General features: G+C 52.0%; 1 protein-coding gene across 2 annotated transcripts; it reads left to right on the top strand.

The window, feature by feature from the left end:
- The first annotated feature begins 1389 nt into the window (after positions 1-1389).
- On the top strand, positions 1390-5891 carry SIX2 (SIX homeobox 2). 2 transcript variants are annotated; one of them, XM_047853245.1, is made up of 2 exons: positions 1390-2562; positions 4698-5891. In XM_047853245.1, exons 1-2 carry the CDS (start codon positions 2003-2005, stop codon positions 5026-5028), a joined length of 891 nt encoding a protein of 296 aa, XP_047709201.1. In that variant the 5' UTR covers positions 1390-2002; the 3' UTR covers positions 5029-5891. The 2 variants fall into 2 exon arrangements, with proteins under 2 accessions (XP_047709201.1, XP_047709200.1); XM_047853244.1 differs by having other exon boundaries at positions 1390-2568.
- Positions 5892-26195: the final 20304 nt, after the last annotated feature.

Genomic DNA, 26195 nt, shown 5'->3' with positions numbered 1-26195 from the left:
TGCTAAGGAAATGAACACTTACAGAAATAAACACAAGCTTTTCTCATAGACACCAAGCAAAGCAAAAACTTGAACCCAGGGTTCTACCGTCTCCCATCCCGTGCTCCTAACACAAACTGCAGAGAAAATGTAAAAGGGTGGGAAGGAAAAGAGATGTGGCCTAGACACCAGTTCCACAGTTCCAAGCTGAGGGCAGAGCCCAGGCTCGGTACTGGCTTGGGTCCTGGAACTGGGAGCAGGGTTGACTCCAGCCTCCAACAGCTCAGAGCAAAGAAGGGAAACGGAAGTGGAAAGGACCAGTCCGGGAAGAAGCTAAGCCCCGGGCTTTTTCAAAACCGTAGGAACAGCAGTAACACCGCCCCCCTTCTACCCCCAGATCCTCCATCTACTCCCCCTGCCCTCCTCCCAGAGAACCAGCACCACGTGTTCCCACACGCGCCCTTGCAAAGACGCACACACACACAAAAAACAGGATCCCCCTTTTATCACCCTTATTCCGGAGCTCAGTGATCTGGTTCCCAGGCTGGAAGTGCCCGGAGCCGAGTCTGAGCTCAGAGGCCGGAGAAGGGGTGGGTCTTACTCCCACTCCGTCTTCCCCGACCACCCACGGGGTTAGCGCCACGATCGGCCTAGACTCCTTGCCCTCGCCTCCCCGTGGGCCGACTGCCCGAGCTGCAGATAGGAGTCAATTTCCGTAGAGGCCCCATGTTAGTGCCTGGCGCTTCCCGTGGGGCCGTGGGACCCGTGGGGTTAAGTGTGAGTCCCCGCCCGGCGAAGAGCAGAGAGCGCCGAGCTGGGGCGGTACCGACCTCGGGGCAGCCGGCCGGGTTAGGAGAGAGAGTGGGAAGGCGGGATCCTCCAAGAAGTTGATTCTCAGGCGTCCGCCTGCGGCCACTGCCAAATCTTCTCCACTTCTGTCTCCTACTCCCTCCCCCTTTCCCTCGAAGACCGCCCAGGTCCGGAGTTCCTAGGATGGGGGCGGGGCGCTGTCCGCAAGAAAAGCCAAATCTTTGAGAGGCGCCCAAGCACGTCCAAACTCTCCCATCCTACTGGCCCGATCCTGGGCAGAATCTATCCCCAACACTGCGGCCCCGGGAGGACGCTGAAGACCCGGAGTGGGGGTAGGGTAGCCGGTAGGGCCTCGTGAAAGCTGCTCAAAATTTCTTCCCCCTCGAGGTACCCTCCACCCCCTTCCTCCCCTTCCTCCCGGCACCCTCTTAAACAGTCCCCCGCCTTCTCCTCTCCCCTCTTCCCTCCCCACCCGGTTCCTCCCCTTTTCTTCTCAGCGCGTCTCCACTCCGCCCCCCCCCCCCCCCCCCCGCGTCGGTCCCCTCCCTAGCTCTTTGGGCGTCCGCCCCGTCAATCACCACCGCCGCCGGCCTCTGCCCGGTCCTCTCCGCCTCCCAGGTTCTTGGAGCGCCTCCCGATCCCGTCTCGGGCCGCCCTCCGCTTTGCGCGGAGCCAGGCGATCTGTCAGCGGAGCCGGTCGGGGGGAGCCGCCCGACCCGCCGGGGCTCGGGTTACCAGTGACTGACAGCGTCTCCATGGCGAATAATTTGACTCCGACTATTGTCTGGCGCGGGCAGGCCCCGGGTCAGATAACCAGACCAATCAGGGCGCGGGCCGCCGCGCCTCATGCCCGCTTAGAATAATATTATTAAAAAAGCAGCGAGCGAGCTAGACGGGAGGGAGAGCGAGCGAGAAACGAGCGAGGGAGCGGCGGGCGGGCGCGGAGCATGCGGAGCGGCGCCCCGGGCGGCCCCCGGGCTTGGACGAGGGCGCGGGCGAGGCGCGCAGGCGGCCGGAGCGCAGAGGAGCGCGGGAGCCGCGGCGGGCGCGAGGACGTACTGCAGTGACTCGGAGTTCGCCCGGAGCCAGCGCGGGGCCAGGGGGCCCGCCCCGCCCGCCTCTCGGCCCCGGACGGCCCGGCGGGGAGGCGCCCATGCGGGACGGCGCAGCGCGGTGAGGGCGCGCGCGGGCGGGCGGGGGCACAGCCGGCACCATGTCCATGCTGCCCACCTTCGGCTTCACGCAGGAGCAAGTGGCGTGCGTGTGCGAGGTGCTGCAGCAGGGCGGCAACATCGAGCGGCTGGGCCGCTTCCTGTGGTCGCTGCCCGCCTGCGAGCACCTCCACAAGAATGAAAGCGTGCTCAAAGCCAAGGCGGTGGTGGCCTTCCACCGCGGCAACTTCCGGGAGCTCTACAAGATCCTGGAGAGCCACCAGTTCTCGCCGCACAACCACGCCAAGCTGCAGCAGCTGTGGCTCAAAGCGCACTACATCGAGGCGGAGAAGCTGCGCGGCCGGCCCCTGGGCGCTGTGGGCAAATACCGCGTGCGCCGCAAGTTTCCGCTGCCGCGCTCCATCTGGGACGGCGAGGAGACCAGCTACTGCTTCAAGGAAAAGAGTCGCAGCGTGCTGCGCGAGTGGTACGCGCATAACCCCTACCCCTCACCGCGCGAGAAGCGCGAGCTGGCGGAGGCCACGGGCCTCACCACCACGCAGGTCAGCAACTGGTTTAAGAACCGGCGGCAGCGCGACCGGGCAGCCGAGGCCAAAGAAAGGTACGAGTAAGTAGAACTTCGGCGCCGGCTCCCCGGGGCTCGAGGGAGGGGGTCGCAGGGCGTGTGCTCGCCCCCAGGAGAGGCCTAAACCGGGTGCCCGGTCCCTGCCACGGCCCAGCCGCAGCCTTGTCTGACCCTGCCAGCGCTCAGGTCTTCCGGGAGACCGGGAGGTCAGAACTTTGTCCAAAGCGGGCAAAGCGATCGGGAAAGTTGTCAACTAACTCCCTGGTCGCTTGTGAACAGAGTGGAGAAGCAGCGAACTTGGGGGGCAAGGCAAGACGGTGGACCTGGACCCCGTGAAAGGGGGAGCGCAGCAGGCAGGGCCTGGTGGTCTTCGGAAGGACAGAGGGGTCTAGACTCGGGACTTTCAGAGTTGCGGATTTCGGGCTGCCTGTGCGAATTTACCAGCACTTCCCCGAACTTCCTGTTGGTCTTACTCAGCTCTAGGCCAAAGTGTGATTAGGGGTCAGGACTGGGAGTGATACTTTCCTGGTGTGACCTGGATGTGCAGGGGCCTGGGCAAGAATATTACTTGTCTGGATATGGAAGTTGATAGGGAGACTGTTTTATGCCGCGTATAAAGAAGCAAGAGGAGAAGGACGGAAGTGTCCGCTGTAGGAGAGCAGAAGAGAAACGCGTGCCCCTTTTCCTGCCTTGTTGGACCCAGCAGCCCTTCGCTGGCCTGCCAGGCTCTTCGCTCCTCTCCCCACAGGCCCTACCGTCTTTGCGTGGTAGGTCGGTAGGTCTGGGGTGAACTGAGAGCAACAGAAGGGCTGAGAGTTGCTTGTCCTCAAGGATACCAGGACTTCCTGAACTAGCCTAACAGTTGACCATTAGGCCCTTGTGGCCGCCAGTCCATGGCTCCTCTGAACCCCAAATATGGTGAGGGAAACGGGAGAGAAACCGATTGTGGGCACAAAAATCCAGCCTGCGTGTAGCCGCGTAAGATACCTGGGGTCGGTGGTGCGGGGTGTGGGTGTGTGCAGCCCAGAGTAAGTGACTTATGGGGGGGGGGGGGCAGGGATGCTAAACAGTGGAACCAATATCTGGAAGTTGGATGGGGGGGGCTTCAGGCTGACCGTGGCCTCCCAGACAATGAGGTTGGCGTATCCACAGTTGCAAGTTCTCAGCTGCCAGCCCTGTGGGAAGTTCCTTTCCAGGAAAACAGAAAGAAAAGGTCTTGGGAAGCCAGTGAAGAGAGAATCTACCCAAGATTTCAAGTCTCCAAATCTGGTTGGGGCTGTCAGTCAAAGGCAGAGCAGAAGGTGGGTTCTCCCTGCTGGGGTCCCCCTCTATCCAGCCTGGCATGCATCCAGACTCCTGAAGAGCTGGGTTCTGAGGCCAGGCCCCAGGTAAGGGTTGCAGAAGTCTAGGCCAGGATTAGCAATTCCCTCCATTCTTTTCCCAAGGGCTGCGCCCCAGGCCCCAAGCTTCCAGTCTCCCAGCTGAAGTTTGCACTGTGCCACCAGGGAAAGGGAGTCCTATATCCTTAGGGCCTTGTCCTTAGGTCCAGCAAGGACAGCCCTCACAAGACCTCCCAGTGTGGAGCTAGAAAGAAAGGACCCTTAGCTCCAGGAACCTGACCCTCAGCCAGATTTCCCTCAAGCAGAGAAAAGCAATGGGAGGTGAAGGCCTGTGAGATTCCTAACTTCAAATGGGGGCCCTCAGCCTTGGATCTCGGGTCCCTCATTCTCCTGGCCCCCCTTCTACCCAGCAAACCTTGGCTCCAGGAGCCAAGACTCTGAAAATCCGGGCATCTCCTTGTTCCCCTCTCCCCCAACCCCCCTGAGCTCTGCTCCCGGGACCCCTCTCCTCTGGGGGAAAAAAATTGTTAGCAACTCAGTGATGGGGGGGGTGGGTGGGCAGAACCTACAGAGAACAGAGAAGATATTCAAGAGGTTAAGAACAGGAGAGGTGGGGAGATAGAGACGATAGAGGAAAGGACTAGAGAGAAATCGGGTTTTGAGAGATTAAGAGAACTGGCGGAAAGAACGAAAGCCCCAGGCCAGGTGGGGAAAATGATAGAAACCGAAAACACCCTTGGGCAGCGCCTGGCGGCTCTGGCTCCGGGTGACACGGCGCAGAGCGGCCTCGGTTTCCCCCCTGACCCGGCTGCTTTGCTCCTGCACTTGCAGGGAGAACAGCGAGAACGCCAACTCCAACAGCCACAACCCGCTGGCTGCGACGCTGAACGGCAGCGGCAAGTCGGTGCTAGGCAGCTCGGAGGACGAGAAAACGCCGTCGGGGACGCCAGACCACTCGTCGTCCAGCCCCGCGCTGCTGCTCAGCCCGCCGCCGCCCCCCGGGCTGCCGTCCCTGCACAGCCTGGGCCACCCTCCGGGCCCCAGCGCGGTGCCGGTGCCCGTGCCGGGCGGAGGCGGCGCGGACCCGCTGCAGCACCACCATGGCCTGCAGGACTCCATCCTCAACCCCATGTCGGCCAACCTCGTGGACCTGGGGTCCTAGAGCCCCGCCTGCCTCGACGTGCTCGCCTCGCCGGCTTGGCGCCGGGGACCTGAGAGACGGTGTCAGAGGGCGCCCTGCGGCCGGCGGGCTCCACCGGGTACTGAAAGACCCGCGCGCTGAGCGGGCAGAACCGCCGGCCCAGGCAGGGTGGATGGCTCTTTGGTTTGGCCTTTGTCTGGGATTTATTTTCAACAAGTTGCTTCGGAGGTCGTTTGGAGGCCTGGGACCCGGCCTTGAACCAGGGAAGGGAATAAATTATACACCATGCTCACACTCTCTCCCTACCTTCTTGCGGCTTCCTTGCTCTTCCCTTCCCTTCCCTTCCTTGCTCTTATTTCCAGGTCCTTTTCCTTCCCTCTCTCTGGTCCTTTCCCCCTTTCCCTGCCCCTCTCTCTATATTTCTGGCTTGTCAATTCTCGCTAAGTTTCCGTTTCTCTTTTTCTTCGTTTTTCCGGTTCTCCTCTCGCCAGCCTCTCGCACTCCTGGCCCCTGGGTCCGTATCCCTCAGCCTCTCTCCTCCTGCCTGGACGTCTGTTTGCGCCCTCCTCCCCCACTGCCCTGGCCTGGAAGTAGGAGGGGGAAGAGCAGAGGAACCCGGCCTTCTCCGGAGGCCCTCCGCGGGGTTCGGCGTGTCGCAGGTGTCCGCTGTGCGTAACTTAAGTGAAAGAGAAAGGACCACGGCGAGGAGGCCTCTGCACGCGCCCTTGCCGCTTGCCGATCTCTCTCTCTCTCTCTCTCTCTCCCCCCATGAGGCCCGCCACCCTCTCCCCTCTTCCTCCCGGACTGTGGCCACAGTGCCCCCGGCAGAGTGCGCCTCCCGAGCCGCGGACTTGCCGTCTCCCTGTTACGCCCTCATGTGAATGTTCTTCGGGAAATATTTCTGCTTTTATTTTATAATAAAATTAGAAATCATAAATATATATATGGATCTATACCATGAGGCCCACGAGCCGGGAGTGCAGCAGTGTCTGATTTCCCTACAGGGACTCGACACCCTGGGGGGACCGCTCTGGGCAGCGGTGTCCCATGAGCCCCAGGAACCGGGAGCCGCCTTCCCACATACACGATGTGTATCAGCCCTCAGGTGAAGGGACTGAAAACTCGAAACCCGCGTCCCCCGCCCCTAAAGCTCACTGTCCCTCCTCTGGTCCAGAAGGCTCCCTGTAAAAGCGGGGAGGGGGTGGCCTGCTCCTCTTGGGGTCTCTTCTCCTTCCGCCAGCGGAGCAGGGCCCTCACCCTCCTTTTTCTTCATTTTGGGGATGGGAGTAAGAAAAGAGAAGCTGTTTGCCGAACGGCGCGCTGTTGGTGTGTTTGGAGACGCCAACGCTGGGGAACAAATCAGGCCACGGAGGTTTCCTTCCTTAGTGGTAGTCACAGTCCCCGGAACCTGGTGGGACGCCCTGGGCAGATTCCCTGGCCCCAAGGGCAGCCGCTGAGCCAGCCGCAAAGCCCACGTCGTGCGTGTGGACGTGGAGCAAAGGTCTCCACGCTTAGAAATCTGTCGTTTGGAAAAGGCGATGAAAGGATAGGGGAGAAGGGAAGCCCGAGGAGACTCGGGGAGGCCGGCCCGCGGGCGCATGTTCTACATCGGAGCAAGGGGGCGCCAGGGCTTGGCCGGTGAGACCGAGGGGGCGCCGTGCACAGTTAGTACGTGCTTCGGTAGCGGTAAATTAACCTGCAGCACCCTCTCCCTTCTTGGGGATCCAGTCCCACCTCCCCCCCCAAATTAAGCGACCCGTCTAAGCGTATCCAGGCAGATCTGAAGCATGCTGGACTCCTCCAGGAGGCAGTTGTGGCTTTTCCGTCTCAAGTCGGGGCGGCTGTGATTACCGAACACGTTCCTCCTCCACTACCAGACCCCGCCACCCGGACCCCAAGGGAAACAGGGAATAAGGCGCTCTTCCGACGACGAGATCCTAGAGTGTGGCGACCTCTCTGGGGACTTTCCTTTCTGATGAAATGAGCGCGCAAGGACCCTTTCTCGCGGATTTTCTAAGTACGGAGGATTCCTTCCCAGCCGAGACTCGCGCAGACGCGGACATCTGGGCAGGCTCACTGGGTGCGTGCGGAGGCTACACCTTGGCCTTTGCCCTGTGCGGGCCTGGAGGTCAAAGGAATCGCCAGCAGGCTAAGACTGCTTTTCAGGGCCCAGCCCCGAACCCCAAGAGGAACTCCAGCCCTGGCAGATCCTTCAGCCTCTCCTGGAGGCTCTGCTCTAGGGGACAACTCAGGTCCCCTCTGGCCCTGATCTGTGCCTATAAGGGCCCCAGCGGCCTGACCTTCGCTGACTGGTGGACTGTAGAGGCAGCTATGGCCTTGGGGACCAGAGCCGTTCAAGCGACCTGAGAAGCCACCTTGAGCCAGCAGAGCTGACCCACCAGCCACCCACCCCCCTCTTACTTCTGGGAAGGGAGAAAACACCGTAGCCCCTTGAGGCCACATCACCCCTACCTGCCTCCTATTTTCCAGACTTACACTCCCAGGAAAACAGGCTTTATACAAACTTTCACAAGGACACCAACATACACACTCATTTTTCGATTCACTCGGATCGAAAGCCTGTTATATGCCAGGCGCCGTGGATGGCACCAGAAACACACACCCTTTCAAACAGTTGCCACACTGGGAAACACACTGACCCTGTCATACATGTGTTCACACACAGAGAGAAGCAAACACACACACTCTCCATCCACACAAACACGTGTGCTTGGGCAAAACCGGAACACTCTCCTGCCCCGGGCATGTGAGACACGTACACAAAAGAGTCTCTCCCGCTTACATGAACTCACACACACAAATGCAAATATACACGGTGTTTCTCCCCAGTAGCACGCAAACCCACACTCACAACTGGTGCCCCTGCCAGCAGCCAGTCCTCATCCACTGGGCCTGGGGAACCGCCTTGCAGCACAGCTTGCTTTGAAGGTCTCAGTGGCTGTCTCCCAGCGAAAGTGATGATCTTGGCCAGAGGGGGCAGAGGGTCAGGGATCCCACCTGCCGCACCTTCTCTCCAGCCCCAAGTGGGATCCCTGGGGTTTGCCGGGAGCTCTCCCTGGCCAGTAGGAGGCAGCATGCCTGTCCTGGAGCTTTATTCCAGCATAGCCCCGTTATAACTTCCCTCTTTCCCTCCCCCTTGGAAAGCTAACCCCAAAAATATTTACTTAAACGGGAAACTATGCAGAAGTTCTGAAAATAAACCGGAGCAGCTACTCACCCACTGCATAAAACCTCTAACAAGCCAGTTGTCCATTCCACACTCCACTAGACCCAGTGAGAGGCTGCGGCCCCCACCAGAGTGCACACTGGACATATAACTTTTGCGCAGATAATGCCAGATGAATATAACCGCTTCTCTGTTAGGCGTCCACCAAACACGGTTCCTAATGGCTTGTCACCCCTTCCCCCGAGGCAGCCGGAAGCCAAGAGTTTTGCTCAAGCGACCCTAAAGGACACAGCGCACTGGGAGGGGGAATCTCCCTCCCTTTCTGTTCCCCTGACCATGTTTGCCTTGTCTTTGTTCCCAGCGAGTTTCCATACCCATTCAAGCCTCAAAGGTGAAAACGAATGAAGGTAGAATCCAGCCCTTGTGGGCACCTGGCGGACTCACCTGCTTGGGGACACAAAGGTCGAGCGCAGAGGGGAGGGGGGAGGAGCAGGGGGCTTGCTATGCCTCCAGGGTAGTCTCCTCCGAGCTCAGCAGCCCACACCCTGACTCGGACTCGGGCCTTGCCCCCACCCCGTTGTTCCCACCCCCAAAGCATGTCTTGATGGTGTGCGACACAAGAAAACATTAAACAGAGCCAGGGAGATCTGAGGAGGGAACACGGGGCTCTCTAGTCCTGGGTTTTCCGTAGTCCTCTAGTTTTCGTAGGAAACACCATTTTGGCGCCTGAGAAAGCAGGGACCAGCCAAGTGGGGCCGCGGGAGTCAGGATGCAAGGAATTTGGCCTCCACCACTCCACAGGTCCCCACCTCTGGCCGGGGTACCATTGGGGTTCCAGGAGATGTGTGGATGTTTTTGTGTTGAGGGGCAAGTGGAGAAGGATGGAGGAGGGCCTGGGCTCTTGACGGAGTCCCCTCTTTTTTTCCTGTTGCCCATCCCAACATTCCAGCTTGGGTACCCTCTGCACTCAAAGCTGCCTAGGGCATCTGGAAAGGGTGTGAGGATGTAAGGGGGAAATGTGAGAAGTTCCGAGAGAGTGTGATAGGGTGAAAAAAACTCATAGATGGGGTGCAGACTGTGTGTCCTGGGAGAGTGGCTGTTGTCATGTACGTAGGTGGGCGGGTGAACCAGTGCGTGCCCAGAGCTCTCCCGGGAGCCAGCAAATTCAGGCTATGCCTTGGCGTTCCCCGCTTGCAAGAGAAGGTGCCCGGGGCTGGAGAAGGACCAGCCTCTCCTCTCGCGATGCCAGAACCCAACAGGGCGGGCACAGGTTAGTCCTGATTCCTGAAGCCAATGCTGACCGTGGTGGGGTGGGCCGGGAAGGAAGGAGGATCTCAGTGTCGCTGCTGCCAGGGGCAGGGCAGTGGAGCCTGGGCCCAAGAAAGATCTCCAATCCTGGTGTCAGGGTCAAGGTCTTGAGCTCCGCCTGGCAGGAGTCTCTTTTCGAAACTCCGTGAGCCCGTGTGACTGGAACTCAGGAATGGCTTCTTCCGGGTTGCGGGGTAGAATCGGAGGGCAGAGGGTCAGATTGTCCTACAATGGGGTGGGGTTTTGCAATTTCCCTACAATCTCAGCCTCAGGGCTGCTCCCCCACCCGGCAGATGCCTGCACCTGGCTGCTCAGCTGTGGAGAGAGTCTAAGAAACACCCTGTGGATGTGCCTGAAGAAAGCCACCCTCGCCAGGCTCGACAGGCGTCCCTAACTGCCCCAAAGTCTCCCTTTCTTGGAGGACCCACAAACCCAACAGGCTGGCACAAGGGCGGACACGGAGCGGAGCCCTTCTTTAGGGTGCTAGTAGCCCTGGCTCTTGCCAAGGATGAGTGCACAACTACCAGCAGCCCAGCCCACCCGGAGAGCCTACAGCCTCGGCACTAGCTGAGCAGTGTGCACCAGAAGGGCTCTGGCGGCCTGCAGGGAGGAATCCCGCCGCTCCTTCTGCCCCCAGGCTTCCTCAGTCCCACCAGCGCGCTGGGTGCCAGGCCCTGCGGGGCCGGCTTTCGGGCCAGTAGCCTTCGCTCTGCTCAGGGGCCTGAGGGCAGGGCAGCCGCGGACCGCGAGGCTGGACAGCCCTGTTCCTCCGGCCCTTTCAGCCGCCGGTCAGGCATAAGGCAGAGGCCTGGGAGCCTGGACCTTTGGGACACGCCGCGGGCGACAAAACCATCCGCAACTGTGCCTTCCTCAGTAGCCATCCTGGTGCAGGGGCTCCACCTCTGCCCGTCCAGAGCACCCAGGCCCGACCGGTTCACATCCGGGCTTCTATGGCCTGGGAGTCAGACCAGAGCCGCCTGAGGTCCTATATAGAGAGAGTGACAGATCAGACAGGAAGGCAAGAGCAGCAGCGGGGCGATCCTTGCAGATCTGCCGGCCCTCCATCCCTTCCTTCGGGGCTTTCCCAAGGGCCTATGTCGCTCTCCGGCCAGGCGCTCTCCCTAGCTCGAAAGATCATCGCCGGCAGAACTACCTAGGTAACTTGCCCTGGGCCGTGGAGACGCAGGTCTACGGTGACTCGGTGGTCTCCAGAGTCGCAGGTCATTATTGCCGTCTCTTGAACGCTTACTACGCGTCAGGCACTTTACACACCAGGTATCTGTTTAATTCTCACAACGGCCACACAAAGAAGCTATTATAATTGGTGGATGAAACTGAGACGCCGTGCTCGGGAACTTGCCCAGAGTCGCGCACGTTACAGCGGCGGGGCTGGGCATCTGAGCCTGCTCTCCGCGAGTCTGCAGCGCACGGTCTTCCCAGGGCAGAGGCTGCAGGCGAGCGCGGGGCCGGGGCGGCCGAGGCGGGCTCAAATGACTCCCGCGGGGATCCGGGCAGTGCCAGGGCGCGGCGAAAATCTCCGACAAGGACCGGTTCCGGACCCCGCCGCGGAGCGCGCCGCTTCACTCGGGTGAGAGAGTTCATCTCCGCAAAATTCGGGTATACTCAGTTTCCTGGCTTGCCCTCTACTACGTAGGCAAGGCGCACTGCATACCACGGAGGGAGTGGTGCAGGTTACTCCAGAGTAAAAATGGAACCTTGGACGCTAGGATCAGCCTGCTGCTACTTCCCTCTTCGTCCTCCCGAGACTTTGGCTTCGTCTCTGCCATTCCGCTTGGGAAGATGAAGCCCTCTGGGGGACCCTGAGGGCTGAGACAGGGGTCTTGGGTGGGACGCCCTCCTCTTTCCCTATCCCCCACTAGTTCCGCGCTGCGGACAGAACTCTCCCTGGAGGGGGGCCGGGATGCGTATTAAGGCGCCATTTCATTAACATGGATTTACCGCAAGCATGGGAAGCGGTCGGAAATGGACGGAGAACCCAGACCCTGCTCTGGGATGGAGAAGCCAAAGAGCGGAACTTACCACGCCCATCCCGACCTGCCCCCAAATTAGGCCCACGGAAGCCCCCATCCCCTTCTGCGTCCGCAGAGATGTTGATTCCACCTGAGCTAGGTGATTCTGTCAGTTTCAAGATAGGGCATATGAAATACCCTATTGTTGTGAGGCCCTGGAAAGCCACCCAGAGACACCTGAAGAGGGGAGTTCACCGGTCCAAGCCCAGGGAAGGGAGCCAGCGCGGAGAGCCTGGGGCGTAGCCTAACAAAGGAGGCCAACCCGGAAGTGGGAGTCACTTCTCCCTTTTCCTCCAGACGGAAGAGCGCAGTAGGGTGGGGTAGGGGGCTGAGGGGATTAGAAAAGGTGACCCTGAGTGGTTTCTAAAAGGGAAATAGTCTAGGATTCCTAGCATGTATGCGGTACTCTGCAGGGCGTTAGTGGTTTCACCAACTGCCTACCGTTTAATATGCACAATTACATAGGGTAGGCGGAAAAGTAATTCTTATTCCCATTAGACAGATGAGGACGCAAAACTAAGGAAGGTGTTCTGTGTGGCTTTCCTGGCGTCCCAGGGTTGGTAGAGGCTCTTTCCTCTACACTCCATTGTTGAGGTGACCTGTCTAGTTTGGGGGAAATAGCAGGTGCCCAACCAGCCCAAAGAGTAAAGATTATTCCCTGGGGGTTGGGGGAAGGATGCAGAGAGATATCAGCCATCCTGGATCATGGAGATCTACATGCTGCTACAGACTTCAAGCAAGAGTTCTTCAAAATCAGAACAACCTATCTCTGCAATCACTAAAAGGAATACCTGAAACAGGCCTCTGCGGAAAAGACGCTTACATACATGAGGAGACTGAGAAAGTGAGCAGCGCTGAGAACTAGAGCTTTGCTTTCTCATTGGGCTCAGGACCTTTCAGTTAAGGCTCCCAGCAAATGAGTTGGCAGATAATGTTACATAGGAAGAAATGAGGAGGGGGGTTAGAGACAAAACATACGTAAAGACAAGACGTACAGACACAAGACTGTGGCTCAGTCGGCTAAGCGTGGGACTCTTGCTTTCAAGTCAGATCATGATTTCATGGTTTGTGGGCTCCAGCCTGGGGTTGGGCTCTATGGTGACAGCAAGGAGCCTGCTTGTGAATCTCTCTCTTCCTCTCTCTCTGTCCCTCCCCTACTCATGTGCTCTCGCTCTTTCTCTCAAAATAAATAAATAAACTAAAAACAAAAAACAAAAAAGGACAAGACTTCAGGGAAAGGACGAAAGTCCAGAATGGCTGGAGCCAGAGCACAGTCTCAGGGGTTACGCAGGGCAGCCGGCAGTGCCTCTGTCCCTAATGAACAGGAACCAAGAGGGCACAAGGAGGCACACACAGGTAGTGCCACATCACCCGGAAGCAGCTGGGATGTGTTGGGCACCAGACTTGAGACCAGAAAAGACCGAAAATCCCACCATTCCTGATAGCTGTGTCAACAAAAGTCTGCCTGACGCCCAAAATCTACTGAACACGGGTAGCTGTGCCCCCAGATAGATCTGAGACAAACAGCAGGACAAGAGACTGTATTATGTGTGTGTATAACTAATACATTTCAAAACATGAACTTGTTTCTCACCCACATAACAGTCCGATGGGCTGGTTTTTTTTGTTGTTGTTGTTGTTTTTATTTTTGGGACAGAGAGAGACAGAGCATGAACGGGGGAGGGGCAGAGAGAGAGGGAGACACAGAATGGGAAACAGGCTCCAGGCTCTGAGCCATCAGCCCAGAGCCCGACGCGGGGCTCGAACTCCCGGACCGCGAGATCGTGACCTGGCTGAAGTCGGACGCTTAACCAACTGCGCCACCCAGGCGCCCCTCCGATGGGCTGTTTTTGGACAGCAGGTGGCTTTCCGTGAGGTGATTCATAGACCCGAGCTTCCTCATCAGCTGGCTCCACTCTCACCTAGAACCTCACAGTCCTTTGCATTCTGTTGCTGGAGGGGTTAGGAGCACGGAGGAGAGGCACGGGAGATGGGGGCTGGGGTCAGGTTTGGAGTGCGGGCATCACTTCCACTCATATTCCATTGGCTGGAACAACACGACCAGCCCAACTGCACGAGAAACCGGGGAATGGAGCTACCTGTGTGACCAGAAAGAAATCCAAGGAAAAAGATTTACTGAATCTGTATGAAGAGTTAGTCAATCCTCAGTGATTTTAGAACAGAGAAATCTGTGTTCTGTAAATCTTTCTTTTTCTAAGAACCTGTACATATTATTGTTGTTGTATTTACTATTATGGGGTTTTTTTTTGTCTTGCTTATCTCAGCTTTTCTTTTTCTTTTCTTTTTTTAAAGTTGTTTTAATGGTTTTTTTTGTTTTGTTTTGTTTTGTTTTGTTTTGTTTTGTTTTTTTGAGAGAGAAAGAGAGACAGAGCACCAGCTGGGGACAGACAGAGAGAGAGATGGAAACACACAATCTGAAGCAGGCTTTAGGCTCTGAGCTGTCAGCACACAGCCGGATGTGGGGCTCGAACCCGTGAACTGTGAGATCATGACCTAAATCGAAGTTGGACGCTTGACTGACTGAGCCACCCAGATGCCCCTCAGCTTTTCTGTAGTGGAGAAAACAGGTGGATGCCATGAAGATACCACTCCCACATTATAGACTACAGGTCAGTTCACTTCTCTGGGACTTGGTTTCCTCATCTGTTGCACAGTGAATTAATTAGGGTAAGGTTCGGTTGGATGTGATTTAAAAAAGCAAATATAAGTGGCTTAAGCATAATGGAAGATTATTTCTCTCACACATCAACATCCAGCTGGGCAATCTAGGACTGGTGCAAGTCAAACCCCTCCTACATTGTTGCTTCACCGTGCGTGACCCCAAATTCATGCCCAAGATGGCAGCAGTATAAAGGAAGGAATGAAGAAGACGATACAAGCCATATGTCCACTGTCTCTTAAGAAAGATTGCTAGCGGGGCGCCTGGGTGGCGCAGTCGGTTAAGCGTCCGACTTCAGCCAGGTCACGATCTCGCGGTCCGTGGGTTCGAGCCCTGCGTCGGGCTCTGGGCTGATGGCTCAGAGCCTGGAGCCTGTTTCCGATTCTGTGTCTCCCTCTCTCTCTGCCCCTCCCCCGTTCATGCTCTGTCTCTCTCTGTCCCAAAAATAAATAAACGTTGAAAAAAAAATGTAAAAAAAAAAAAAAGAAAGATTGCTAGAAGTGCTATACGGCATCAGTTTGGCCATAACCTAGTTACATGATCACACTGCACTGCCAGGAAAGATATGAAATGTAGATTCTATTCAGAATAACCACGTGCAACAAAAATGTGGCGATTCTATTGCTGAGGAAGAATGGGAGAATGGATATTAAGGGACACCGCATCTGAACTCACAGGGGATTGGACATGGTAATCTCCAAGGTCCCTTACTGAGGTTCTGTGTTTCTATAAAAGCAGTAACAAGCAAATCAAAACAAAACAAAACAAAAAACACAGCAAAGTATAAGCAAAAAAGTTGTTAAAAAAAACTAAAAAAATTTGTTATCAAAAACTCATAACTAATTCATTTTGATTTTTTTAACGTTTATTTTTGAGAGAGACAGACAGAGTGTGAGCAGGGAAGGGGCAGAGAGAGAGAGGGAGATACAGGATCCAAAGCAGGCTCCAGGCTCTGAGCTGCAAGCACAGAGCTGGACGTGGCGCCTGAACCTACGAGTTGTGAGATCATGACCTGAGCCAAAATCGGATGCTCAACCGACTGAGCCATCAGGTGCCCTGTGACTAATTCATTTTAAAGTTAAAACTCACACCAATAACCGTTATCTCCATCCCCTCTCCCCACAAATATATAATGTGGTTTCTGAATTCTATTGACTGAATTTACTTACAATGGGCCATTTATTTTTTATGTTTATTTATTTTGAGAGAGAGAGAGAGAGAGAGAGAGAAAGACAGCTCATGTGGGAAAGAAGCAAAGAGAGACTCCCAGGTAGGCTCCACCCTGTCAGAGCAGATCTCAACACGGGGCTTGATCTCACAAACTGTGAGATCATGACCTGAGCCAAAATTGAGGGTCTGATACATAACCGACTAAGCCATCTAGGTGCTCTTATAATGGGCCATTTATTTTTTTTTATTTTTTTTTTAATTTTTTTTCAACGTGTATTTATTTTTGGGACAGAGAGAGACAGAGCATGAACGGGGGAGGGGCAGAGAGAGAGGGAGACACAGAATCAGAAACAGTTTCCAGGCTCTGAGCCATCAGCCCAGAGCCTGACGCGGGGCTCGAACTCACGGACCTCGAGATCGTGACCTGGCTGAAGTCGGACGCTTAACCGACTGCGCCACCCAGGCGCCCCTTCAATGTTTATTTATTTTTTTTGGGACAGAGAGAGACAGAGCATGAACGGGGGAGGGGCAGAGAGAGAGGGAGACACAGAATCAGAAACAGTTTCCAGGCTCTGAGCCATCAGCCCAGAGCCTGACGCGGGGCTCGAACTCCCGGACCGCGAGACCGTGACCTGGCTGAAGTCGGACGCTCAACCGACTGCGCCACCCAGGCGCCCCTATAATGGGCCATTTAAAATTATTTCCCCATGCAGTCATATCGAGATGCTTTCTGGGAGTGTGGAAAAACACTGGGACATCTCTAACCTCTTCCACTACTAATAGGATACTGGGGGCTGCAAAAACATATCTCTAACCATGTAGTAAAAGAATTACTTCACTCTTTCCTTCATTTATTTATCCATTCACTCATTCATCTATCCCAATTCAGTAAATATTTCCTGAGTACCCCTATCTGCTGAGTGTTACATGTATGGATATAAATAGTGTTTTACCTATCTTCACTAATAACAGAACTACAGCCGGACATATGACTGACCAACTACATGACGTTTCTCAGCCTTTTTTGTTAGGTTTGGCCTTGTGACCAGGTTCTCCCCAAAGGGATGTAAGTAGATATGATATGGGCCACTTGTAGGGCTGGCTGGCTTGTAAAATCTCCCACATGTTCTTCCCCGTTCCTCCTAGAATGACAATACCTAGAGTCACCTTGGAAGTCATGTACCGAAGATGCCAGTTACCACTAGCCTTGGTCCCTAAGTAGCTACGTGGAGTAGAGCACTGCGTGCGCCCACACACACACACACACACACGTGCCCTAATTTGGAGCAAATGCCTTGGATTAAGTAAGAGATAAATTGTGTGTGTGTGTGTGTGTGTGTGTGTGTGTGTGTGTGTTTGAGCCAACACGGTATCTATTTGTTACAGCATGTTAGTCTAACTCAGTTCTAGAGCATCACCCACCCTGATTAGCACCATTCCTCCTGTACTCTAGGTGCTCCTGGAACACAACAGCCTAATTAATAAACCAGATAAATGTGAAGTGCGTGCTAGAGAGGGCATCTCCAATGTAGACAGAGGCCTGGATCTGTGTTCCCAGGTGTGAAGTGAAAGGATCTCCTCTTCAAATCCAACCTGTGTGTTTCTCTGGGACGTATCAGAGCAGGCAGCAGAGAACTCTAAAAGAGTGGACTTTTCTGGAACCAATGTTTTGGGGGAAAATGTTTACTCCCTGGAAGCCAGGGAGAGCAGCAGCCTATTCACGAGCCCTAAGAAACGCTTTCCTCATGAGGTGTGGGAATGGAGCAATGGGCAGAGAAAGGGAGAGTACGGACAGATCAACTGACGCCAACACTTAACCATAATGGAGAAAATGAGATCTGGCTTCACCCACACAGAGCGACCTGCACACATACCGCTAGTTTGATCCCATGGAGGGGACACTAGGTGGGGACACAGGAGATCTGGCGTTTTACCTCTATCCTTGCATTCCTGTGCAATCTTGAACAAGTCAGCAAGACTCCCTGAACATCAGTTCCCCTGACAATAAAGGGAGACAGGACTCTTTTTTTTTTTTTTTAATTTATTTTTTTAATTTTTTTTCAACTTTTTAAATTTTTTTTTATTTTTGGGACAGAGAGAGACAGAGCATGAACAGGGGAGGGGCAGAGAGAGAGGGAGACACAGAATCGGAAACAGGCTCCAGGCTCTGAGCCATCAGCCCAGAGCCCGACGCGGGGCTCGAACTCACAGACCGCGAGATCGTGACCTGGCTGAAGTCGGACGCTTAACCGACTGCGCCACCCAGGCGCCCTGAGAGAGGACTCTTTATAGCCTCTCATTCTATAGACGTGACAGAGGAAATCTAATCAGTGTGAACAACAGCTTAAAATCTTTGGAAGCAAGACATGGGGAAGGAAGGCATGGGTAAGAGCATTATTCCTTTAGGAGGCAATTGATCTTTGATAGCGTTCACACTATTCCACTAAACACGGGGTTAGAGGACAATTAATTGAACCTACTGTCTTATGAGCTGCTGTGCTGGGATTTTCAAAGGGAGCTTTAGGAGGGGAAAAAAAAAGTCTCCAGAGAAAATGGCAGAGCCAGGAGCTCCAAAAGCCCACCCCCTCCATAAGAGCAACAACATTAAAAATTGGCAGAAACTGTCCGCAGCAATTTTTTTTAGAACTCTGGAGACTAACCAGAAGCTTGAAGCAACCCAGAGAGACCTCATTTGAGAATACGGCTGAATCTTAGTAAGAACATCAAGCTTTGTGGCATTTTCCTTACCCTCCCATTCCTCACTCCTCAGCTCATCAGGAGCCTTAAAAAGAACAGTCTGCATTCCCAGTGCCGAGAAGGGGCAGAATGGACCCCAGTTACAAACTGATCTTAGTTCATCTGTATGGCGGCTCCCTGGAAAATCTACTCAAACATTTGCCTTCATCTTGACTGCCTATAGGCAAATGTTTCCATTTCTGCTGCCCGAGGCAATGGATAACAGTCGGGCAAAGAATAGATCAGTCCAAAAGCTTATAAGAAAGGCTGGGGAGTAAGGTATTTTGGGGAAAACGGCTTTGAGAAGCTCCAACATATTCCTGGGATTCTAGAAGGACACACCCATGCTGAGGGCTATGTTCACAAAAGGCTCTACACTTTTGCCTCTGGCTGTCCTGAGACTGCACAAGCAGGAGGTGAAGGCTAAGGCAGAGTTGTAAAATTCCTGACTGAGTGTTGAAGCCCCAGGCCAAAGCCAACATGCACACTGAATCTCTCCATAAAGACTGGGAGATTTTTTTTTTTAAGTAATCTCCACACCCAACTTGGGGCTCAAACTCATGACCCCAAGACCAAGAGTTGCATGCTCTACCGACTAAGGCAGCCAGGTGCCCCCAAACTAGGAGATTTTTCTTTGTCTATTCCAGGTTTTTAGAACAATCCCTGTCCAGGGCGCCTGGGTGGCTCAGTCGGTTAAGGGGCTGACTTCCGCTCAGGTCATGATCTCACAAGGTTGGAGAGTTTGGGCCCTGCATCGGGCTCTGTGCTGACAGCTCAGAGCCTGGAGCCTGCTTCGGATTCTGTGTCTCTCTGCCCCTCCCCAGCTCACACTCTGTCCCTCTCTCTCAAAAATTAATAAGCATTTAAAGAAATTTTAATAAAAAATGAGGGAATGAGTGCATTTGAGTATAATGATGCAGCAGCTGTGGAAAACAGTTTGACGGTTCCTCAAAAAATTAAACTTAGAATTACCTTGTGATACAGCAATTCCACTCCTAAATATATACCCAAAGGAATTTAAAGTAGGAGCTCAAACAGATACTTTCACACCAATGTTCACAGCAGCATTACTCACAATAGACAAAAGGTGGAAACAGCCCAAGTGTCCATCAACAGATGAAAAGATAAACAAAATGTGGTTTATGCATACAATGGAGTATTCATTTAAAAAGCCTATAAAGAGGAATGAAATTCTTATACATGCCACAGCATGGATGAAACTTGAAGACATTATATTAAGTGAAACAGAAGGACAAATACTGTATGATTTCACTTATGTGAAGTATCTAGAATAGGCAAATTTATAAGCGACAGGAGGTAGAATGGAGGTCGCATTCTACTAGACTGAAGAAAAGGGATATGAGGAGTTATCATTTAATCATAATGAGGGTACAGAGTTTCTGTTTGGGAGGATGAGAAAACCTGGTAATGGACAGTGGCGATGGTTACATAACATTGTCAATGTACTTAATGCCCCTGAACTGTTCACTTCAAAATGATTAAAATGGGGCGCCTGGGTGGTGCAGTTGGTTAAGCGTCCGACTTCAGCCAGGTCACGATCTCGCGGTCCGTGAGTTCGAGCCCCGTGTCAGGCTCTGGGCTGATGGCTCCGAGCCTGGAGCCTGTTTCCGATTCTGTGTCTCCCTCTCTCTCTGCCCCTCCCCCGTTCATGCTCTGTCTCTCTCTGTCCCAAAAATAAATAAACGTTGAAAAAAAATGTTTTAAAAATGATTAAAATTATAAATTTTATGTATATCATAACACAATAAAAAATATAAAAGGAAAAAACTACAAGGTACACAAAGAAGCAAGAAATGGTAGCCTGGACACAGAAAAAAATAGGCAATTAATACAACCTGCCCCTGAAATCCTAGACATTGATTTTACTAGAAGACTCTAAATCCCCTATTTTAAATATGATCAAGGTGGTAAAGGAAGCCATCTGTAAAGAACTAAAGAGGGGTGCCTGTCTGGCTCAGTCAGTAGAGCACACAACTCTTGATCTTGGGGTGGTGAGTTCAAGCACCACATTGGACTTAAAAAGATAATAAATTAAATAAATACATTTATTTAAAAAAAAAAGAACTAAAGAAAAGCATGAGAACAACATCTCATCAGAGAGTATCAATAAAGAAATTGGAACCATATAAAGTAACCAGGTAGAAATTCTCAAGTTGAAAATGACAAAAACTGAAGTGTAAAAATCACCATCGGGACTCAACATTCCTTTTGAGCTGGCAGAAGAAAGCATCGGCCAACTTGAAGGTAGGTTAATTGGAGTTATCCAGTCTAAGGAAGAGAAAGAAGAATGAAGAAAAATGAACAGAGCCCATGAGCCAGAAGATGGTATGATGACATAGTCAAAGGACTGAAAGAAAAAACTGTCAACCATGATTCTATATCCAGCAAAACATTTCCTCAAAACTGTGCCCAGAGGAATTGAAAACTTAGGTCCACACAAAAACCTGCACACAGATGTTTATAACAGCTTTGTTCATAATTGTCAGAATAAGTTATTCCTAAACCTGGAAGCAACCAAGATGCTCTTCAGTGGGTGAATGAGTAAGTAGGGGGATGCATAACAATGGATACATATCTTTATAAACCTGTCCAAGACCATATAATGTACAATGTCAAGTGTGTACCCTAAAGGAAACCGTGGACTTTTGTGATTATGATGTGGCAATGTAGGTCCATCCTTGTAACAAAAGTACAACTCTGGGGATAGAGAATGCATAGGAAATCTCTGTACAATCTTCCCAATTTTGCTATGAACCTAAAACTGCTCTAAAATAATAAAATCTTCTTAAAAAGAAAGTCAAAGCAAGGGGGAGAAATTAAGACGTTTCCTGACAGAGTGAGTTTTGCTTTCTGACAATATCCTTAAGTACTACCTAAAGACCCTCAGCTTTGCAGTGAATACCAGGTTATGAAACCATGGCCCTCCTACCAGGGTGGAAAGAGACTCTGGGCCTCGGTTTCATCATTGCCTTGTGCTACCAGTTAACACTCAGCGCTCCTCACTATGAAAACCAGTGCCTGGGTGGCTCAGTCGGTTAAGCTTCTGACTTCGGCTCACGTCATGATCTCGCACTCTGCGAGTTTGAGCCCCGCGTCAGGGTCTGTGCTGACACCTCAGAGCCTGGAACCTACTTCAGATTCTGTGTGTCCCTCTCCTTCTGTCCCTCCCCTGCTCATACTGTCTCTCTCTCTCTCTCTAAAAAAATCAATAAACATTTTTTAAAAATTTAGAAAAAAGCATATTATCTATCTCTCCTTTTTCACAGTTGAGAGAAAGTTTTCAGACGGTTGTGCAATGGACTGTCTTCCTTCATCTTCTATTCTGGTGTGATGACTGACATCTGAAGCTAGAGGTTAGGAGGAGGAAGAGTTAGGGCTTTGAAGGAAAAGTATGGGCTAAAAGGTGGAAGTGCTCATTACACTGGGGAAGGAAATGAGTAAAATATCAGAGAGAAGAAATAAAACTTCTAAGGTAAAGGACAAATTATTGCATCTGGCCCCTTCTACAACCAGAGGGAGGCATACCATCTATCGAGCCTCTTTGAATTTCAGGCAACATATTCGTCATTTGGGTCTGTGACGCTGGCCCATTTACTGGGTGTCTCGAAAAGGAGCTAGTTTTGAGTGGGGGTCAGAACAGAAGAGGGCTCTGCAATAGGTCCAAGCTGCTGTGTAAGTTGCTCTGACACGGGCTTTGTGATCCAAAAGATCTAATGGTGCACAAAGTGTCGAGGGCAGACGAGGATGCCATTTGGAAACTTTGGCGAGCTCCTTTAGGACAAGCGCAGCACAGGCTTTAGGCATCTGGAGCGAAGCCCTGTCATCCTCTGCAGATAACTACTCTCCTTTTAAGAAACAGCTTTTGGCCTGCTACTGGGCCCTCGCTGAGACTTAACACTTAACCATGGGTGAAATCAAGTTCCCATGTGATCTGAGCTCCTGGTCATGACCTGGGTGTTACCTGACCCACCACGCCATAAAGATGGGCATACACTGCAGCATTCCATCATCAAATGGTGGTGGTATTATGGCACGGGACCCGAACACATCCTGAAGGCGCAAGTAAGTTCCATGAAGAGGCAGCCCAAATGCCCACAGTCGCTACCCCTGCCACAGTATCGGCTGTCTCCCAGCCCGCACCTACAGCTTCACAGGGAGTTCCCTCCAATCGGACGACGGAGAAAGAACTCAAGCTTAGCTCACAGATGGTTCTGCATGACGTGCAGGCACCACCTGAAAGCAGACAGCTGCGGCACTACAGCTCCTTTCTGAGCATCCCTAAAGGACGGAGGTAAGGGGAATCCTCCTTGTGGGCAGACCTTTGAGCGGTTCACCAGGTTGTTCCTTTTGCTTGGAAGGAAAAATGGCCAGACGTGTGATTAAATATCAATTCACGGGCTGTGGTCGATGGTTTGGCTAGACGGGATGACTTGGAAGGAACACAGCTGGAAAACTGGTGACAGGGAAGTCTGGGAAAGAAGTATGTGGACAGACCTTTCTGAATGGGTGAAAACATCATGTGTCTCATGTCAAGGCCCCTGGAGGAGTGACCTCAACCAAGGAGGACCTGAATAATCAAGTGGATAGGATGACCTGTTCTGTGGATACCAGTCAGCCTCTTTTCTCAGCCATCTCTGTTCCCATACCATGAACCTCCAATGGGCTCATGAACAAAGTGGCTGGGGTGGAGGAGGAAGGTTATGCATGGGTTCAGCAACATGGACTTCAACTCACCAAGGCAAGCCTGGCTACCACCACCACTGAGTGTCCAATATGCCAGAAGCAGAGACCAAAACTGAATCTCTGATAGGGCACCATTCCCAGGGAATGGTTGATTACACTGGACCACTTCCATCATGGAAGGGGCAGGGTTCTTACTGGAATAGACACTCACTCTGGATATGGATTTGTCTTCCTTCAGTGAAATCCTTTTGCCAAAACCACCATCCACAGACTTGTAGAATGCCTTATCTACTATCATAGTATTTCATATAGCATTGCTCTGACCAAGAAACTCACCCCATGGCAAAAGAAGTGTAGCAATATGCCCATGCTCAAAGAATTCACTGATCTTATCAGATTCCCCACCATCCTGAAGCACCTGACTTGATAGAAAGATGGAATGGTCCTTTGAAGATTTAAAGCACCAGTTAGGTGGCAACATCTTTCAAGGCTGGGGCAAGGTTCTCCAGAAAGCTGTATATACTCTGAATTAGCGTCCAACGTACAGCACTGTTTCTCCCATAGCCAGAATTCAAAGGCCCAGGAAGCAAGAGGTAGGGATGGGAGTGGCACCACTCCCTATTATCCCTAGTGACCCACTAGCAAACATTTTGCTTCCTGTTCCCATGACAATATGCTCTGCTGGCCTAGAGGTCTCAGTTCCAGAAGGAGAAATGTTCCCACTAGGAATCACAGTGATGATTCCATTGAACTGGAAGTTGAGACTGCCACCTGCCCACTGTGGGCTTCTCATGCCTCTGAATCCACAGGCAAGAAGGACATTACTGGGCTGGCTGGGTGATTGGTCCTGACTACCGAGAGGAAATGGGACTGTACTCCACAGTGGAGGTAAGCTTGAGTGTGTCTGGAAAACAGGAAATCCCCTAGGGCATCTCTTAGCATTACCATGACCTGTGATTAAGGTCAGTGGAAAGCTACAGCAACCCAAACAAGGCAGGACTACTAATGGTCCAGATCCTTCAAGAACCACTGTCCGAGGTAAAGAAATACAACCAGCTGAGGTGCTTGCTGAAGGCAAAGGGAATTCAGAATGGATGGTGAAAGAAGGTAATTAAATACCAGCTACAACCATGTGATCAGTTACAGAAATTAAGACTATAATTATCAAGAGTATTTCCTCCTTGTTTTGTTATGAATATATTTGTGGGTGTATATGTATATATTTTAAGTAAATATCTTTGGGTTTTTCCCTCTCTTATTCCCTAATTATGTAACATAAGATGTATTGACTTTATATCATAGTATTTAAGGATTGTTCATTTTACATCATCGTATTTCAGTTACGGGAAATCAAGAAGAGTAAACACCACTCAAGGGCTTTATCGCTCTTCTGGGGAAGGGGTTGATGCATTTTCAGTGGTACTCTCGATAGGTCTATCATGTTTGGCGCTATGACCTTGTTATTGTTTTCATTTGTGGAGTAAGTTCAGTTGAAAGAGATGCAGGTTGACAAGGGGTGGACTCATGATGATCGATTTTATGTATCAACTCGACCAGGCCACAAGGTGGGCTGATACCTCATTAAACATTAGTTCTGGGTGTGTCTGTGATTGGCATTTGGGTCAGTAGACCAAATAAAGCATGCTGTCCTCTCCGATGTGAGTGGACATCATCCAATCTGTTCAGGGACCGAACGGAACAAAATGGAGAATAAACAGAGAATTCTCTCTCTCTCTATTGCATGAGCTGGGACACTGGTCTTCTGCCTTTGGCCGGGACTTATGCCATCAGCCTGGTTCTCAGGTCTCTGGACTTATTCTGGAGCTTACTATCAGTCCTCTGGCTGTAGACCTTTAGATGTGAACCAGAACATACACCATTGATTCTCCTGGTTCTCTGGCCTTCAGACTTGGGCTGGAAGTATAACCACTGACTTCCCTGGGTCTCCAACTTACAGACAACAGATTGTGGGACTTCTCAGCCTCCATTATCATGAGTCAGTTTCTCATAATAAATGTCTTCATTATAAGGCCTCCCTTGGTTCTGTTTCTCTGGAGAACCCTGACTAATACACCTCCTAATGCCTCCCTAAGATGAGCCCAATATAGGCTGAGTAGATGATCCAAGGGGGAAAATAAATAAGGAAAGAATTATTTTTCACACTTGTTAGTACTTTGTATGCTTGACAGGCTACTAGTATTTTCTTTCTGGTAATGGACTCTGCCATCCCACCTCAGCACATAGGACTAGTGGCTGCCCTTTTTATTCTGTCTCCACGTCTTTTTTTTTTTTTAATGTTTTTATTATTTATTTTTGAGAGAGAGAGACAGAGCATGAGTGGGGGAAGGCAGAGAGAGAAGGAGACTCAGTCTCAAGCATGCTCCAGGCTCTGAGCTGTCAGCGCAGACCCCCACAAAGAAGAGTAAACACCACCCACAAACTGTGAGATCATGAAGTCGGACACTTAACAGACTGGGCTACCCAGGCGCCCCCCCCCCACTTTTATTTTTTTTTTGAGAGAGAGAAAGAACAAGTGGGGATGGGGAGGGGGGCAGAGGGAGAGAGAGAGAGAGAGAAAGAGAGAGAGAGAGAATCTCAAGCAGGATCCACGCTCCGTGTGGAGCCCGACGCGGGACTCCATTCCACGACCTTGGGTTCATGACCTGAGCCAAAATCAAGAGTCAGACGCTCAACTGACTGAGCCACCCAGGTGCCCCCTCCACATCTTTCTTAATAATAGAAACTGAAATTCGTGGCTGGGCACACGGCTGCCCAGAATAAAGACTTGTGTTTCCCAGCCTCCCTTGCAGATAGGTGTACCGTATAACTAAGCTTTGACTAATGAATGCAATTGGAAGTGTTGTATGCAAATTTCTGGAAGTGTTCTTCAAGGAAAAGGATTCCTTCCTTTTCCCTTCCTCCTTCCTGCTGACAGGAATATAGACGTGATGGTGGAGCTGCTACGGCCACCTTGGACCGTGAGGCAGCATACTAAAGTTGGTGGAAAAACCAGGCAAAAGAAGTCTGAATTTTATGACTTTGGAGTAGCTATTCCAGCCCTAGACTTTCTTTTCCTCACTGCCCTAATGTAAAAGAAAAATAAGCCCCCATTTTATTTAAAACCCTTGGGTTTTCTGGCACATGCAGTTGTATCTAACGAATGTTAACTACCTTTTTAAATTCAAGAGTATAATCTTCCTGCCTGGAACCTACCCTGTGGCCCTTTTATGTACGTAATTTGCATTTATTCTTTCAATATTTCTCTGACGTGTAGTATTAAGTCTGACCATTCCTAGTTCACAAAGGTATGGTAAACTTGCACACTTCCATTTAAAGTACTGCCTAAGGCAATGAACTCAGCGTAGCTGAGAAG

This window comes from Prionailurus viverrinus, chromosome A3, assembly GCF_022837055.1.
Source record: "Prionailurus viverrinus isolate Anna chromosome A3, UM_Priviv_1.0, whole genome shotgun sequence".
NCBI lineage: Eukaryota > Metazoa > Chordata > Mammalia > Carnivora > Felidae > Prionailurus > Prionailurus viverrinus.
The sequence above is the reverse complement of the archived record's forward strand: the minus strand, read 5'-3'. Positions and strand labels throughout refer to the sequence as shown.